The 14,511-nt window shown below is 42.7% G+C and overlaps 1 protein-coding gene across 1 annotated transcript; it reads right to left on the bottom strand.

The window, feature by feature from the left end:
* Window positions 1-419: 419 nt before the first annotated feature.
* LOC109237923 lies at window positions 420-9,198 on the bottom strand. The gene is made up of 5 exons (XM_019404317.1): window positions 8,544-9,198; window positions 7,247-8,448; window positions 6,985-7,189; window positions 3,344-3,479; window positions 420-504 (listed from the first exon to the last, which is right to left on the bottom strand). Exons 1-5 carry the CDS (start codon window positions 9,196-9,198, stop codon window positions 420-422), a joined length of 2,283 nt encoding a protein of 760 aa, XP_019259862.1.
* Between the last annotated feature and the right edge of the window lie 5,313 nt (window positions 9,199-14,511).

Genomic DNA, 14,511 nt, shown 5'->3' with positions numbered 1-14,511 from the left:
GCGAGCTTCAAGCAAGAAGGAGGAAGGCCCTCTTTTTGCAAATGGATCAATTAGTCAGAATAAGCGGGCCCCACAAGTTTTGAATTCCCCGCTGGGTAATTCACACGAAAAGGAACAAGGAAAAAAGTCTATTCATTAAGATTTTAGGACTCCTAGTTCTAACTTCAATCTTGGAGAAAGGTGAGTGGGCTAGGATCGGGCTATTGGAAACTAAGAGTACAAAATTCCTATCTACGTGTCTTCTGGAGTCAAATCTTGATTCTTGACTTGCTCTCTTGTGTTGACCTTAGACTGGATCTTGATTCTCTTTAAAGAAGAGATTATGACTCAATCTCGGTTGCTTGCTTTCTGGATTAGAATTTTGAGAAAATGAAACTTGAGAAGTTGTGTTGCCGACACATTATCAAAGCTAACTCCGACTATCGTGTGATCGAAGGACTTCTTTCTTCTGATGAGAAACTGAAACTGCAAGCTTTAATCGTCACTTGGGTTGTGCGGCAGAGCCTGCGAAGCCATCAAAGACGAACAAAACGAACAAAAATTTTCTGCCCCAGTCTGGCACTAGGAAACTTTTGTGAGTTATTAGAGAAAGCTACAAACTATTTAATTTATTGAAATAAGGAAAAGAATGTAATATAAACTAGCTATGTGAGGATACGCAACCACAGGGTAGCACCCTGTGTTACCAATGGCAGTGGAATTATAGCACAGTATCCTATATTACTGAAAGGAAACGTAGCCAGGGGTAGGAGCCTTGTACCACTAGGAAGGAATGTAATTATGGGTTGGTATCCTTGTATTACTGATAAAGTGTTGAATCCCCTAGGCGAAACGGTTCTACCTGAGTTAAGCTACATTAAACACCCTGAGCGAAGAGTACTTCTACTCGGAACTATGAGCTGGATCCCCCTAGTAGAAAGGATTCTACCTGAGTTAAGCTGTGTAAAACACCCTGAGCGAATAGTACTTCTACCCGGAACTATGAGCTCGTTCCCCCTAGGCGAAAGAATTCTACCTGAGTTAAGCTGTGTAAAACACCCTGAGTGAAGAGTACTTCTACTCGGACTATGAGCTGGATCCCCCTAGGTGAAATGATTCTACCTGAGTTAAGCTCTGTAAAACACCCTGAGCGAAGAGTACTTCTACTCGGAACTACGAGCTTGATCCCCCTTGTTGAAAGGATTCTACCTGAGTTAAGCAGTGTAAAACACCCTGAGCGAAGAGTACTTCTACTCGGAACTATGATCTGGATCCCCCTAGGCGAAAGGATTCTACCTGAGTTAAGCCGTGTAAAACACCCTGAGCGAAGAGTACTTCTACTCGGAACTATGAGCTGGATCCCCCTAGGCGAAAGGATTCTACCTGAGTTAAGCTCTGTAAAACACCCTGAGCGAAGAGTACTTCTACTCGGAACTATGAGCTGGATCCCCTAGGCGAAAAGATTCTACCTGAGTTAAGCTATGAAAATGGGAGGTGTGAACAATAGTGATGCATGCTGAAAAGAGAAAAAATGGAGATTTTAAGAAGCTTACGTTTGGTGACGTTCATCTTTTAGAATTTCCATTCTGCACCGCTTTGTTCCTGCTTCAAACAAAGAGAGATTTATGAGTTTTCAAAGTGGTGGTTGGTTTGTGGCCTTGATGCCTTGAGTAGTTTGATTCACGGCCACTGCTGTCGAAGAACCGATTCTGTCAGCATGGTACCGAGATGCTCGGCTGCTCTGTATCATTTTCTAGAGACCTTGGATTTACATTATTTCCCCCAACTGTTTCATACCCAGATGTCCATGGTACCACTACCCTTGTCTCTAAGGCAATGTATTTTTTTTTCTTTAAAATCAAACTCAGTTGTCTTGCACCCAGTATCAATTTGTGTCCGTAGTGCTTATCAACTTTCTCATGAAGCAGGTCCTGCTCATGCGACTTTTTAGTTTCTTTAAAACACTTTGTTTGCTTTATCAAATGAGATCTCAGATGGATTCGTGCCTTCGCCAATGCCATATATGCCCCAAATTGTGCTCGATATTACGGGGGAATTGTAGCTAGTTTTGCAGCCATTTCTTTGTTTCTCTTTTGATGCAGGATTAGACCGAAAGGGACTCAAAGAAAAATTATGGCAAAAAACGGAATAATAATTGAAAGTGAAAAAGAACAGTTTTTAAACAAAAGGTGTCCCTTTCGAGGAAAGGAATAGGGAGACTTATCTTGAGGTATGTGCCGACTTCAATGAATCATGACATGCATTTTGGACTGGACGCCTGATCCGTCTAAGCTGTCTAATTCTCAAAATCTGCCGCAAATGTTCATCTTGAATTTGTCTTGGTTGTGCTCATGCCGGAGAATCAAAGGCCCTCATTTGGCTAGTAGCGCCCTTTGCAGGTTTTCGCTAACTAACCTCTCTCATTTCTCTACTAATCGTCGCCTTATGGTGCCCATCTGGGTTTTCACCAATAAGACTCTCTCATTTCTCTGCTCACTGTCGCCTTATAGTGCCCGTACGGGTTTTCACTGATAAGACTCTCTCATTTTTATTTCTTTTTTTTTTTGAATAAGATACTGCAGGAGGGAGGTTACCCAACGCGTTTGGCATGGGGACTTCAAACATTCTAAAAAAAACATCGATCAGAAGTTCTTGAAAGGTAAAAAGGCGAAATGAACCTTGAACTGAATTACAACTTTTGGAACCGTTTTTACAGAAAAACCGTGAAAATAAACAAACTTCTGCCCCAGTTTTGGAGTATTGGGAATATGGATTTTTTTTTCTGATGGGACCGAACCCAGGGTAAGGCTGCCTACGTATCCTTTCGAAATCAGGTCGGACGTAGTTCAATGACTCAGAGATTTGTTGTTCGGCTTTTTTACAAGTACACATGTTCTAAAAAGTGAGAAACAAGGAAGACAAATACTGCCCAAAAAGGATTAACAAAAGGGTGACACCTATTTGGAATAGCTAGCAAATGATAGCCTTCATCACTTCGATTTGAGAAAATCAATGCGTGAAAATTCTACAGTGGGTATATCAGACATAATATCTTTTGACTGCATCTGCATTAATAGTCATGTCTGGTACCCGTCCTTCTTCATCTACCAAGTGCAAGGCCCCTTTTGGTAACACTTTCTTGATGATGTAGGGTCCTTGCCAGTTCGGGGCGAACTTTCCTTTAGCTTCAACCTGGTGCGGAAGGATGCATTTCAAAACTAGCTGGCCTACCTCAAACTGCCTTGGGCGCACTTTCTTATTGTAAGAGCGTGCCATTCTTTGCTGGTATAACTGGCCGAAACACACTGCTGCTAGCCGTTTTTCATCGATCAACATCAGTTTTTCTAATCGGGTCTTGACCCACTCAGTGTCTTCAATCTCTGATTCCACAATAATTCGGAGAGAGGGAATTTCGACTTCAGCGAGTATTACAGCTTCAGTTCCATATACAAGCAGATACGGAGTTGCACCAACAGATGTGCGAACAGTCGTGCGGTATCCTAAAAGAGCAAAAGGCAACTTTTCATGCCATTGCCTGGAACCTTGGATCATCTTCCTAAGAATCTTCTTGATGTTCTTGTTCGCCGCTTCAACGACTCCATTGGCTTTTGGTCGGCAAGGGGTAGAATGACGATACATGATTTTAAATTGTTCGCATACCTCCTTCATCAGATGGCTATTTAGATTGGTTGCATTATTAGTGATAATGGTCTTTGGGATACCAAAGCGACAGATGATGTTGGAATGGACAAAGTATACCACTGCTTTCTTGGTGACTGCTTTGAAAGTGACGGCCTCCACCCACTTGGTGAAGTAATCAATTGCAACCAAAATGAATCTATGCCCATTTGAAGCCTTTGGCTCGATTGGCCCAATAACATCCATTCCCCAAGCAACGAAAGGCCAAGGAGAGGACATGGGATGCAACTCCGAAGGAGGCGAGTGAATCAGGTCACCATGAATCTGGCACTGGTGACACTTGCGAACAAAACTGAAGCAATCTCGCTCCATAGTAAGCCTATAATACCCTGCCCGCAGAATCTTTTTCGCCAAAATATATCCATTCATGTGAGGTCCGCATACCCCCGAATGCACCTCACTCATGATCTTCTCCGCTTCTGTGGCATCTATGCATCTCAACAAGTTTAAATCTGGGGTCCTCTTGTACAGAATTTCCCCATTCAAGAAGCAACCACTGGCGAGCCGCCTTATAGTTCTTTTTTGATCTCCTTTGGCATGCTATGGATATTCTCTTGTTTTCAGGAATCGTTTTATGTCATGATACCATGGTTCACCATCTGGTTCTGTCTCAATTGTATTGCAGTAACCGTGTTGATTCCGAACTTGGATTTCTAGTGGATCAATATGAGTGTTGCCTGGATAAGGGAGCATCGAGGCTAAAGTAGCCAAGGCATCGGCTAGCTCGTTGTGAAACCTGGGAATGTACCTGAACTCGATGGATTTGAATCTTTTGCTCAAGTCTTGCACACATTGTCTGTACGGAATAAGCTTGATGTCTCGAGTCTCCCATTCGCCTTGGGCTTGCCGGATAAGCAAGTCAGAATCTCCCATAACCAATAGTTCATGCACATCCAGATCGATGGCCATTTTCAAACCCATGATACAAGCTTCGTATTCTGCCGTATTATTGGTACAGAAGAACCGAAGTCGGGCCGTTGCAGGGTAATGATGTCCAATAGGTGAGATGAGGATTGCCCCGATCCCAACTCCTTTGATATTGACAGCCCCATCAAAATACATTTTCTATACAGGGTGATCGTCTGGAACCACTTCCTCTATTGAGTTGACCTCTTCGTCTGGGAAGTATGTGCTAAGTGGCATGTACTCATCATCAACTGGATTCTCTGCCAAATGATCTGCCAAAGCCTGTGCTTTCATCGCGGTGCGAGTGACATAGACGATGTCAAACTCTGTGAGCAGGATTTGCCATTTTGCGAGCCTGCCAGTGGGCATTGGCTTTTGGAAGATGTACTTCAAAGGATCCATTCTGGATATGAGGTAAGTAGTGTAGGCCAAAAGATAATGTCTCAGCTTCTGAGCGACCCAAGTCAAGGCACAACATGTCCTTTCTAAAAGGGTGTACTTAACCTCATAATTGGTGAACTTCTTGCTCAAATAATAGATTGCCTGTTCCTTTTTGCCTGTTGCATCATGTTGCCCCAGAACGCATCCAAAGGAATTATCCATCACCAATAGATATAAAAACAAAGGCCTACCAGGTTCAGGCGGGACCAGTACAGGGGGTTTTGACAGATAATCTTTGATCATGTCAAAAGATTTTTGGCAATTGTCTGTCCACCTGATAGAGGCATCCTTTTTTAGCAACTTAAAGATGGGCTCGCACGTGGTTGTGAGCTGAGCAATGAACCTACTGATGTAGTTCAACCTCCCGAGCAAACTCATGACTTCCTTTTTGTTCTTTGGGGGTGGGAGATCTCGAATGGACTTTATCTTAGATGGATCCAATTCGATGCCTCTCCGGCTAACTATAAAATCGAGGAGTTTCCCAGACGGAACCCCAAATGCACACTTGGCTGGATTAAGCTTAAGGTCATACCTTCGAAGCCGTTCGAAGAACTTTTTCTAATCACACACGTGATCAGCTTGTGTCTTTGATTTTATGATGACATCATCGACATATACTTCAATCTCTTTGTGCATCATGTCGTGTAAAATGGTGGTCATGGCCCTCATGTAGGCTGCCCCTGCATTCTTTGAACCGAATGGCATGACCCTGTAACAATAAGTACCCCATGGCGTGGTGAAAGCAATCTTTTCTGCATCATCCTCATCCATTAGAATTTGGTGGTACCCAATATAGCAATCCACGAACGATTGTTTCTCATGTTTTGCGCAATTATCTACAAGAATGTGGATATTTGGCAAAGGAAAATTATCCTTTGGACTTGCTTTGTTCAAGTCCCTATAGTCGACACATACTCTAGTTTTTCCATCCTTCTTTGGCACAGTCACAACATTTGCCACCCAGGTAGTGTATCGGACAGCTCTGACCACATTGGCGCTTAGTTTCTTCATTATTTCCTCTTTGATTTTGTCACTCATGTCTGTTTTTAATTTTCGTTGCTTTTGTTGGACTGGTGGAAAGCCAGGATACGTAGGAAGCTTATGAACCACCAGATCAGCACTTAAACCTAGCATATCATCGTAAGACCATGCAAACACATCTCTGTATTCAAATAAAAGTTGAATCGAGGCATCTCTTTTGTTCAGTGTGAATGCTTATCTTCGTTTCTCTAACTTCTTCAGGACTTCCGATATTAATCGGCTCAGTTTCATTGAGGTTTGGCTTAGGATTGTTTTCAAATTGTTCCAACTCTCTTTTTATTTCCTCAACAACCTCATCTTCATCATATTCAACCTCTTGATGCATTATTTCGATATTAGACAGCTTTTTAAGATCTGGGCGTGAATTCCGCATTATTAAAGCCGGCATTAACAAAACTGAAATGGAAATAAAATGACAGGAATTAGGAAAAGGAAAAGCTAGAAAACTTAACAGGAAACTGAACTGCATTTCATTGAATTCGAAAGGATAGAAGGGTTAACATCAAAACAAAACAATCATACTGAGATGTTTGGATTACAACCCTGAAAATAACCCAAAATACAAAAAAGAAGTTGCAAAAGCAAACTACCAAGACTCCTTCCTTGTGGGGAGAGGAGTTGCTTCCCAGTTGGTGAGCATGGTGTCTGGGTCAATTAGTTGCATATCGGCATGACTAGTGCCTTCACCAGCCTGGATCATATTCACTTCAGAAAACATCTCGCTGAGGCCATGGCAAATTTCATTAATGTTTGCATGCGCCGAGGAATTTTGACCCTCTCGGAGTCGTGGCTTGACAAAAGTGTAGAAAATATGAGGGATAGGCTGTTGCAAGACCCATCCATGCTTTTTGCGGTGTTTGACTTTGTTTTCGTCTGCTTGTGTTGGCCTGAAGCCCAATCCAAAAGTACCCTAGTTACCGAACGGAGAAATAGGCTCCAAAATTCCTTGTAATGATGCCCCCAAGCCTTTTCCTGGCTTATAACCTTGTCTCATCATAACTGCAGCCACCATTACAGATATGGCGGAAAGACGAGGATGCAGAATAGGCTTTCCTTCCTCGACATGGTCCACAACAACCACTTCAAAAGCCTGATAGACAATGGACTCAGACCCTTCCTTGGCCTAAATACAGGGGATTAACGGGTCTTTATAAATGGAAGACTCGTCTTCTCCGTGAACAATAATTTCTTGCCTGTCATGTTCAAATTTGAGCATCTGATGCAAGGTGGATGGCACAGCTCGGGCCGTATGGATCCATGGCCTTCCAAGAAGAAAGTTATAAGAAGTGGCCATGTCCACTACCTGGAAGACAATCTCAAAGTCAATTGGCCCAATCGTCATGGTGAGGTTGATCTCCCCAATGGTATCTCTTGCTGAGCCATCAAAAGCCCAGATGCGAACATTGCTGGGTCGGATTCTGTCTGTATCGATCTTCATGCTTTGCAAGGTAGAGAGAGGGCATACATCTACACTTGAGCCTCCATCGACCATGACTAGCTTTACATAATGACCCTCACATTTGACCATCAAGTTCAAAGCCCTATTGTGCCCGGCTCCCTCCTTGGGAAGTTCATCATCAGTAAAGGAGATTCTGTTCACCTCAAAAAATCTGTTGGCCATCTTCTCTAACTGATTCACTGTGGTCTCCTCTGAGATATGTGCCTCGTTCAGGACCTTGATTAGTACACGGGCATGCTCTTTGGAATGTAAGAGAAGAGATAGTAGAGAGATTTGAGCGGGAGTCTTTCTTAGTTGATCAATGATTGAGTAATCCTGAACTTTCATCTTTTTCAAAAACTCTTCCGTATCTGCTTCAGTGACTGGCTTCTTTACTGGCAAATGGCCTTCTCTAATTTGCTTGGCCTTCCTCAACTCTTCTAGAGAGTAACATCTCCCTGCTCGAGTAAAACCTCCAGTTTCCCCCGCTTCCTCTATGATTTCCTTGCCTTTGTAGGTCATCGCCATTTTGTTGTAGTTCCAAGGAGTGGTTTTTGTGTTGGTTACAGGGAGTTGCATGGCAGGTTTGATTACGATAGGCTCTGTTATACCTTTCATACCTCCCTGCTTCTCCCTTTTGACGGGATGGCCTCCAAGTACATATAACCTTGGGCTTGGAACACTAGAGTGAACTTCCAACCTCGAGATCTTTGGAACAAATAAAGTTGCCTTATTCGAGTTCTGGGTGCCTTTCACAATCAATGGCACATCTCGGCTGGGACTTACTTCCAGACCTGCTCCTTCTTGAATTGCACCCACTGTCATTTCTGCTCGACCGGCCGGCTTGTATTCTTGGTCTCGGCCAATAATTCCAACAAAATGAACATCATTGTGTGCTGGCAACGTATTATTTGTCACGTTAGGAGGGTCCTCGCCATTCGTCACTACAATCAGTTTTTCGGAAATGAGTCTCTCTATGGCTCTTTTTAGAGTCCAACAGTCATCAATGCTTGCCTTGGGGCACCGGAATGATATTCACATCTAGCGTTTGCTTGAAATCCATGCAAATCGGGATGCATATGGTAGGGGGCGATGGGTCCAATTACGCCCATTTGCTTCAGCTTCTGGAATAGACTAGAATATGATTCAGCCAATGGAGTGAATTTTTCTACCGGCCTCTGCTCTCGACCATAATCCTGCCTGGGACGAGCATTGTAAGGTGCCCGAAAATTTTGCTGCTGAGGTCGGGGGGCCCTCGGAGCTAGTGCCCGTACCTGCTGATTGGGAGGCCGAGCATATGATTGAGCATTGAACACTGTATATTGTGGTGGGCCCACAGAGTATTGAGGAATCGGCGGGGGATAATAATGTTGAGGGTAGCTGGATTGCCCCTGCTGAAATTGCACATAAGGGTGCGATGCCCCTCTTTGAAACTCCCTAGATCCCGAAGCCATCATGGACCCTTCATCTCTCTTCTTTCTGTTTGCCAAACCTCCCGACCCATTTTGGATAGCTTGGGTGGTGGCTTTGAGAGCAGCTTGACTTACAATTCTGCCAGTCTTGAGGCCATTTTCGACCATCTCCCCTATTTTGATTGCTTCTGCAAAAGGTCTACCCATCGCGGACATCATGTTCTGAAAGTAATCAGGCTCTTGAGCCTCCAGAAAAACAGCAATCAACTCGTGGTTATCCATGGGTGGCTTAACTCTAGCCGCTTGCTCCCTCCACTTGATGGCATACTCCCTAAAACTTTCGGTCGGCTTTTTCTTCATACTGGACAAAGAATTACGATCCGGCGCAATGTCGATGTTGTACTGAAATTGTTTGACGAAGGCCTGGGCCATGTCATCCCAAACATGCCAGTGAGAGATATCTTGGTCAATGAACCATTCAGAAGCTACAGGCTTTCCCCAAAGTAAGCCATCAGTAGCTCTTCCTTTCCTCCTGCACCCCTCAGCTGGTTGCAGTACCTTTTCAAGTGGGCGATGGGGTCGCCGTGTCCATCATATTTCTCAAATTTCGGGGTCTTGAACCCTCTTGGCAAATGGATGTGGGGGAACATGCATAGATCACTGAATGAAACGCTTTTGTGACCACCTAGTCCCTGTATATTCTTTATATTTTGTTCAAGACTTTTCATTTTCCTAGCCATCTCATCTGGCTCAACCCTCGTGGCAGGCTTCTCATTTTCCATTGGTGATTCGTACTGAGGAGTCTGATTGTATGGAGCCGAGACCCCGAAAGCTATATTTGGAGAATAGTATTGGCCATCATAAGCATGAGATAGTGGCTCATTGTTTGGCCTCGTCACAGGTGGTGGCGGCGGGATTGTATATACCGGTGCGCCAGACACGACGAGAGGGGTGTTCCTAACCGGTGCGACTGGAGGTCGCATATTAGAGGTACCGAGGGCAGCATGGAGGCTGTAGTTTGGCACATACCCTGGTGGTAGAATGGGATCGCTTGTTGCATGGAGCGGTGTTTGAGTAGCCTGGGGTACGGTGAAAGTTCCCTCTGAAGGACCCTGGGGTGGAGGTCGACCGAAAACCCAAGCTTGATATACATCTGACAATTGTTGTCTCAATTTTCTTATTTCCTCCGACTCTTGCTCAACTGACTGACCTTGCGGATTGTCACTGACCAACTCAATTTCATCACTATTGTCCATTACCACTGCTCCCTTAGATCTTGTGAAGTAATGATGTGTTGCCAGTTTTCACCACAAACCAACCACCTTAAGCTTACTAGTTAAGAGGCAACAAATGTGTTAGAGTTAAGCATTTTGCAGATAAGAATCACACGTAGATATGCTATGCTCCTAAAATATCATCATCTCTAATATGCTTCTGGAAGGCTTCATGTTTCATTCCGGCTTATCAGTTGTTTCACACTGTTATTTCCTCCTTTCACTCGCCTTATTTTGATCCCTTACTTTAGTGTCATTTGAAAAATATTTGATCGAACCTTTTGTGGGTTGCCTACGTATCATGTCGCCGCATGAATCAGATCATTACGTAGTTCAGGTACATTAACCCCTTTTTTTTTTTTTTTTTACAAAACAAACATCTTTTTTGGTTCATTTCCGAATTTTTCTTAAACAAAAATCTTTTTCGTTGATTTTCAATATATAATAATAATAAACGTGTTTTTTTTTATTTTTTTATTTTTTATACAAGACTCGAAAAGCAAGAATTACATAAAGATAAACAAGACCAGACCTGACTCAAACAGACTTCTTAGGATAAAAGGCGAAATAACAAGACTCAAAACACCAAAAGACTCTTATTGACTCAAAAACAACAAAAGGATAATGAAAAAAGACTGATAACTAAAAGAAGACTTTGATCTTTGCAATAGAATCCACCAGCATCACTGTAATCAAGGCGCTTGTTCCTGCGGCTGACCCCCAACATTGCGGTATATCCTCTCCAAGTCTGCAGATATATGACGAGCAACGTTCAAAGATACTTCTGCAAACCGCTCGGGCGTCATTCCCTGACAACTCATGCAAGCTCTTGAGGTATACGTGGCTACCTCGAGGATCTTTCCCTTAATGTATTCCTGAGCCACATGCAGCTCTTGATTTTGCTGACCACGGGTCTCAGCTAGATCCAGCGCATCACGCTCGCGGTCCAAGGCCATATCTTTCTGGCGCCGATTTTCTAGTAACTCCCCCTCCAACCGGTTGATCATACTCTGGTAGTGATGTCTTTCTATTTCGAACTCCGCGATCTGGCTCTCCTTGCTTGACTCAACTCCCCCTATCTGATCCCTCAGACCTTGGATTAATGGAGCAAAACCTCTACGCTCGTGATCACGGACTACCCTGAACTGGGCTTCTCTCTCTTCTTGTTGCTGAGCGGTTGCGACTATGTTGTTCTTTTGAATTTGGGCTTTGAGTGCTTGCTTCTCTCGTGCCCACTGAGCCTTTTCCCGCTCAAAATCAGCCTTTTGTATGTCCATGGCTGTCTCCAGAATTCCCTTATCTTCTTGTAAAGTGTCAATACGAGATTGGAACTCTTGTGCCACTTCCCTTCTGGTATCTCTAACTTTGGCCTCTATCTCCTCCTCCCAATCAACTGCATGCCGTATGGATCTTTCTGGCCTTTGCTCGGGGATAGCCTGGTTGTGAAACCACTCAAGGTATGCGAGGCTTACCTTCCCACGTTCACGATTAGCTACCATCTCGTCTATATCAGAAAATCGACCACCAAACCAAACCTTTTGTGCATAAGACTCCCTTGGAGGTTCCTCTCCCTTGAATTCCCACACAAACGGATGCATGTCCTCAATCGGGGGCCTCTTTTGCTCTCTCCCTAGCTGGCGCATGAGCGTAGGGGCGCGTAGGGCTGGAAACCTCTGAAACCCATGAGTATGAAGAACGGGCGATACATCGACATATGCATGACCCTAGCTGAAGGGAACCAATAATAGTTCCAAGTGATTCTATCCGCATTCAATGAACCAAGTAATTTCTGCCAGGCCCTCACCACATCTGGAAGATTACAACTTGCGGCCCTGCCTGGGTGACATCCAATGTAATTCAGCCCGTTTTCATTGAAATTTATTACCATTAAATGATGATAAAGGTGCTCTATGAACCACATCTGCAGCAGAATGTTGCATCTCTCGAAGTAATCTTCACCCTCTTGGCATCGGGTCAAAGCTCGAAAAATATCTCCCAAAATCATGGGAAGAATGGTATGATCCTTGCTACTTTGCAAATACGAGACTACCGCAACCAATCGAATTCTGATGCGCCCACCACGCTCTGGAAAGACCATGATCCCTAGAAATGATATCATGAACGCGAAGATTCTCAACTCCCTCCAAGCGTCGTAACTCAACTGGTTGACGAATTCTATGCCCGAGAAATTTTCAAACCCTTTCTCGTCCCCAAACCTGTCATAGAGATATTCCAACTGAACCCAACCTTCGTTGAAGCAAACCATTGGAATTCGACGGAGGCATAATTTCTTTAAAAAGTTGTTCACACCAACTTTTCTCGGAGCAGCAGGCTTTTTCCCACGAAGGTCTCTCCCCAATCCGGTGAACCCACCTAATTCTTCTAATGTGGGCGTCATTTCACAATCTTTGAACCTGAAGACATTGTTCGCGGGGTCCCAAAAACCCACTAGAGACTCGATTAAATCTCTGTTAGGCTTAATTCCCATGATGTTTGTGAGGAACTTGAGGTGCTTAAATACTCGATTCCGTTCCCATGTAGCAAAACTAGCCCACCAATTACAGAGACTGCTCGGGGTCTTATCTCTGATTAAGAACATTGGAGGTGTCTCGTCCCTTACCCTTTTCTGACTGCTTCTTAGTGGAGAACTCATGGTGATCCTGGATAAGATAAAAAGGGTTAGGACTTACCTAAACTACATGCAAATTATGACAATTCATTATTATTATTATTATTATTATTATTATTATTATTTTGCCAATTTAGGACTCGATCTATATTTTTTTTATTATTATTTTTTTTACCGGACACAAAAGTTGAGATGATAATAACGGAAAAACGGCTATCATTACAAAGACGACCCTTTGATACTTCCATAGAAGGCATAAAGGATGTCTCAGCAAAAACAGCCAAACACAGGAACAAAATGATAAAAGTAGAAAAAATAAATAAAAACTATTTTTACAAAAATGACCCTCTGTTACTCCTAGAGGGGTTCCAAAGCTATTTCAGAAAAAGAAACAAGACAAAACTAGATAAAAAATGGTTACTTTTGCAAAAACAGTCTTTCGGTACTTCCGGAAAGGTTTAAAGCTGCTTCGATAAAAATGGCCAGACATAAGGGCAAAATGGTAAAAGGTGAATAAATATGGATAAAGTAAATATTTTTTTTTTGTACAAAAAAAAAATGGCCCTTCAGCATTTGACCAAAATAGGCTCTCCCTTTTTTTCGAAAATATTATGCACACGCGGAATTCTATGCTCCCCCCTTTTTTTTTGAAAAATGTGGGCTGAACCCGATGGAGGTTGCCTACGTATCTCACATCCGGTGAGAATCGAACCCGCGTAGTTTGGTAGAGCTGGGTACTTTTTCCTTTTGTTGTATTTTTTTTTGTGAAAATTAATCTTTACAACTCACACCAGACTACTACAAAATATATATATATATATATATATATATATATATAATTTAAAAAAGGTTTATTGCACTAAACTAGGAGAAATATTTCTTTTTTTCTTTTTTTTATTTTTATTTTTAATTAATTACTACTTATTTTTTTTACTAAAACCGGTAGGACAATGCAAGTAAGCCTTCCAAATGATGTATCAAGTAGCACATACACGAACATGATGGTCTCGAAGAGGATATCTGTGTTATACGGACCCGGCCCCTGTGCCGAGTTTCGCTAAGTCAAATGGACGTGATGCAAATAAAGCGAACCTACTAGGGATATCCGGCATGAGGTTTGTTCTTCTAGGTTTAAATCTTATTGGAGAAAGTATCTAGACTGNCGTGGTTACGTTTTTCCTTTTTGTTGTTTATTTTTTTGTTTAGTAAAATTAATTACTTACTAACTACACACCAGACTACTACAAATATATATATATATATATATATATATATATATATTTAAAAAAAGGTTTATTTGCACTAAACTAGGAGAAATATTCTTTTTTTCTTTTTTTTATTTTTATTTTTAATAATTACACTATTTTTTTTTCAAAAACCGGTGGACAATGCAAGTAAGCCTTCCAAATGATGTATCAAGTGGCACATACGTGAACATGATGGTCTCAAAGAGGATACCTGTCTTATACAGACCCTGCCCCTATGCCGTGTTTTGCTAAGTCAAATGCACGTGATGCAAATAAAGCGAACCTACTAGGGATATCCGGCATGAGTTTTGTTCTTCTAGGTTTAAATCCTATTGGAGAAGGTATCTAGACTGGCTTACTCGAGCGGACAACTCGAGCCAATGAGGGTCATTGTACCGGTAGCATTGCTTTCCGGCTTAACTGGTGGTGCTACCCCGCCTAAAAA

The sequence above is a fragment of the Nicotiana attenuata genome, unplaced genomic scaffold (genome assembly GCF_001879085.1).
Source record: "Nicotiana attenuata strain UT unplaced genomic scaffold, NIATTr2, whole genome shotgun sequence".
Lineage (NCBI taxonomy): Eukaryota > Viridiplantae > Streptophyta > Magnoliopsida > Solanales > Solanaceae > Nicotiana > Nicotiana attenuata.
Note: the sequence above shows the minus strand (reverse complement) of the source record. Positions and strands in the feature narration are given on the sequence as shown.

Bases quoted from the DNA above. Each gene is read 5' to 3' on its own strand.
- LOC109237923 (XM_019404317.1), bottom strand. From the start codon at position 9,198: ATGGATAACCACGAGTTGATTGCTGTTTTTCTGGAGGCTCAAGAGCCT. The intron at 7,190-7,246 runs GTTCACGGAGAA...CCCTGTATTTAG, and splicing joins ATGACAGGCAAGAAATTATT to GCCAAGGAAGGGTCTGAGTC. The intron at 3,480-6,984 runs GTAACTAGGGTA...TTGCTCTTTTAG, and splicing joins GGAGCCTATTTCTCCGTTCG to GATACCGCACGACTGTTCGC.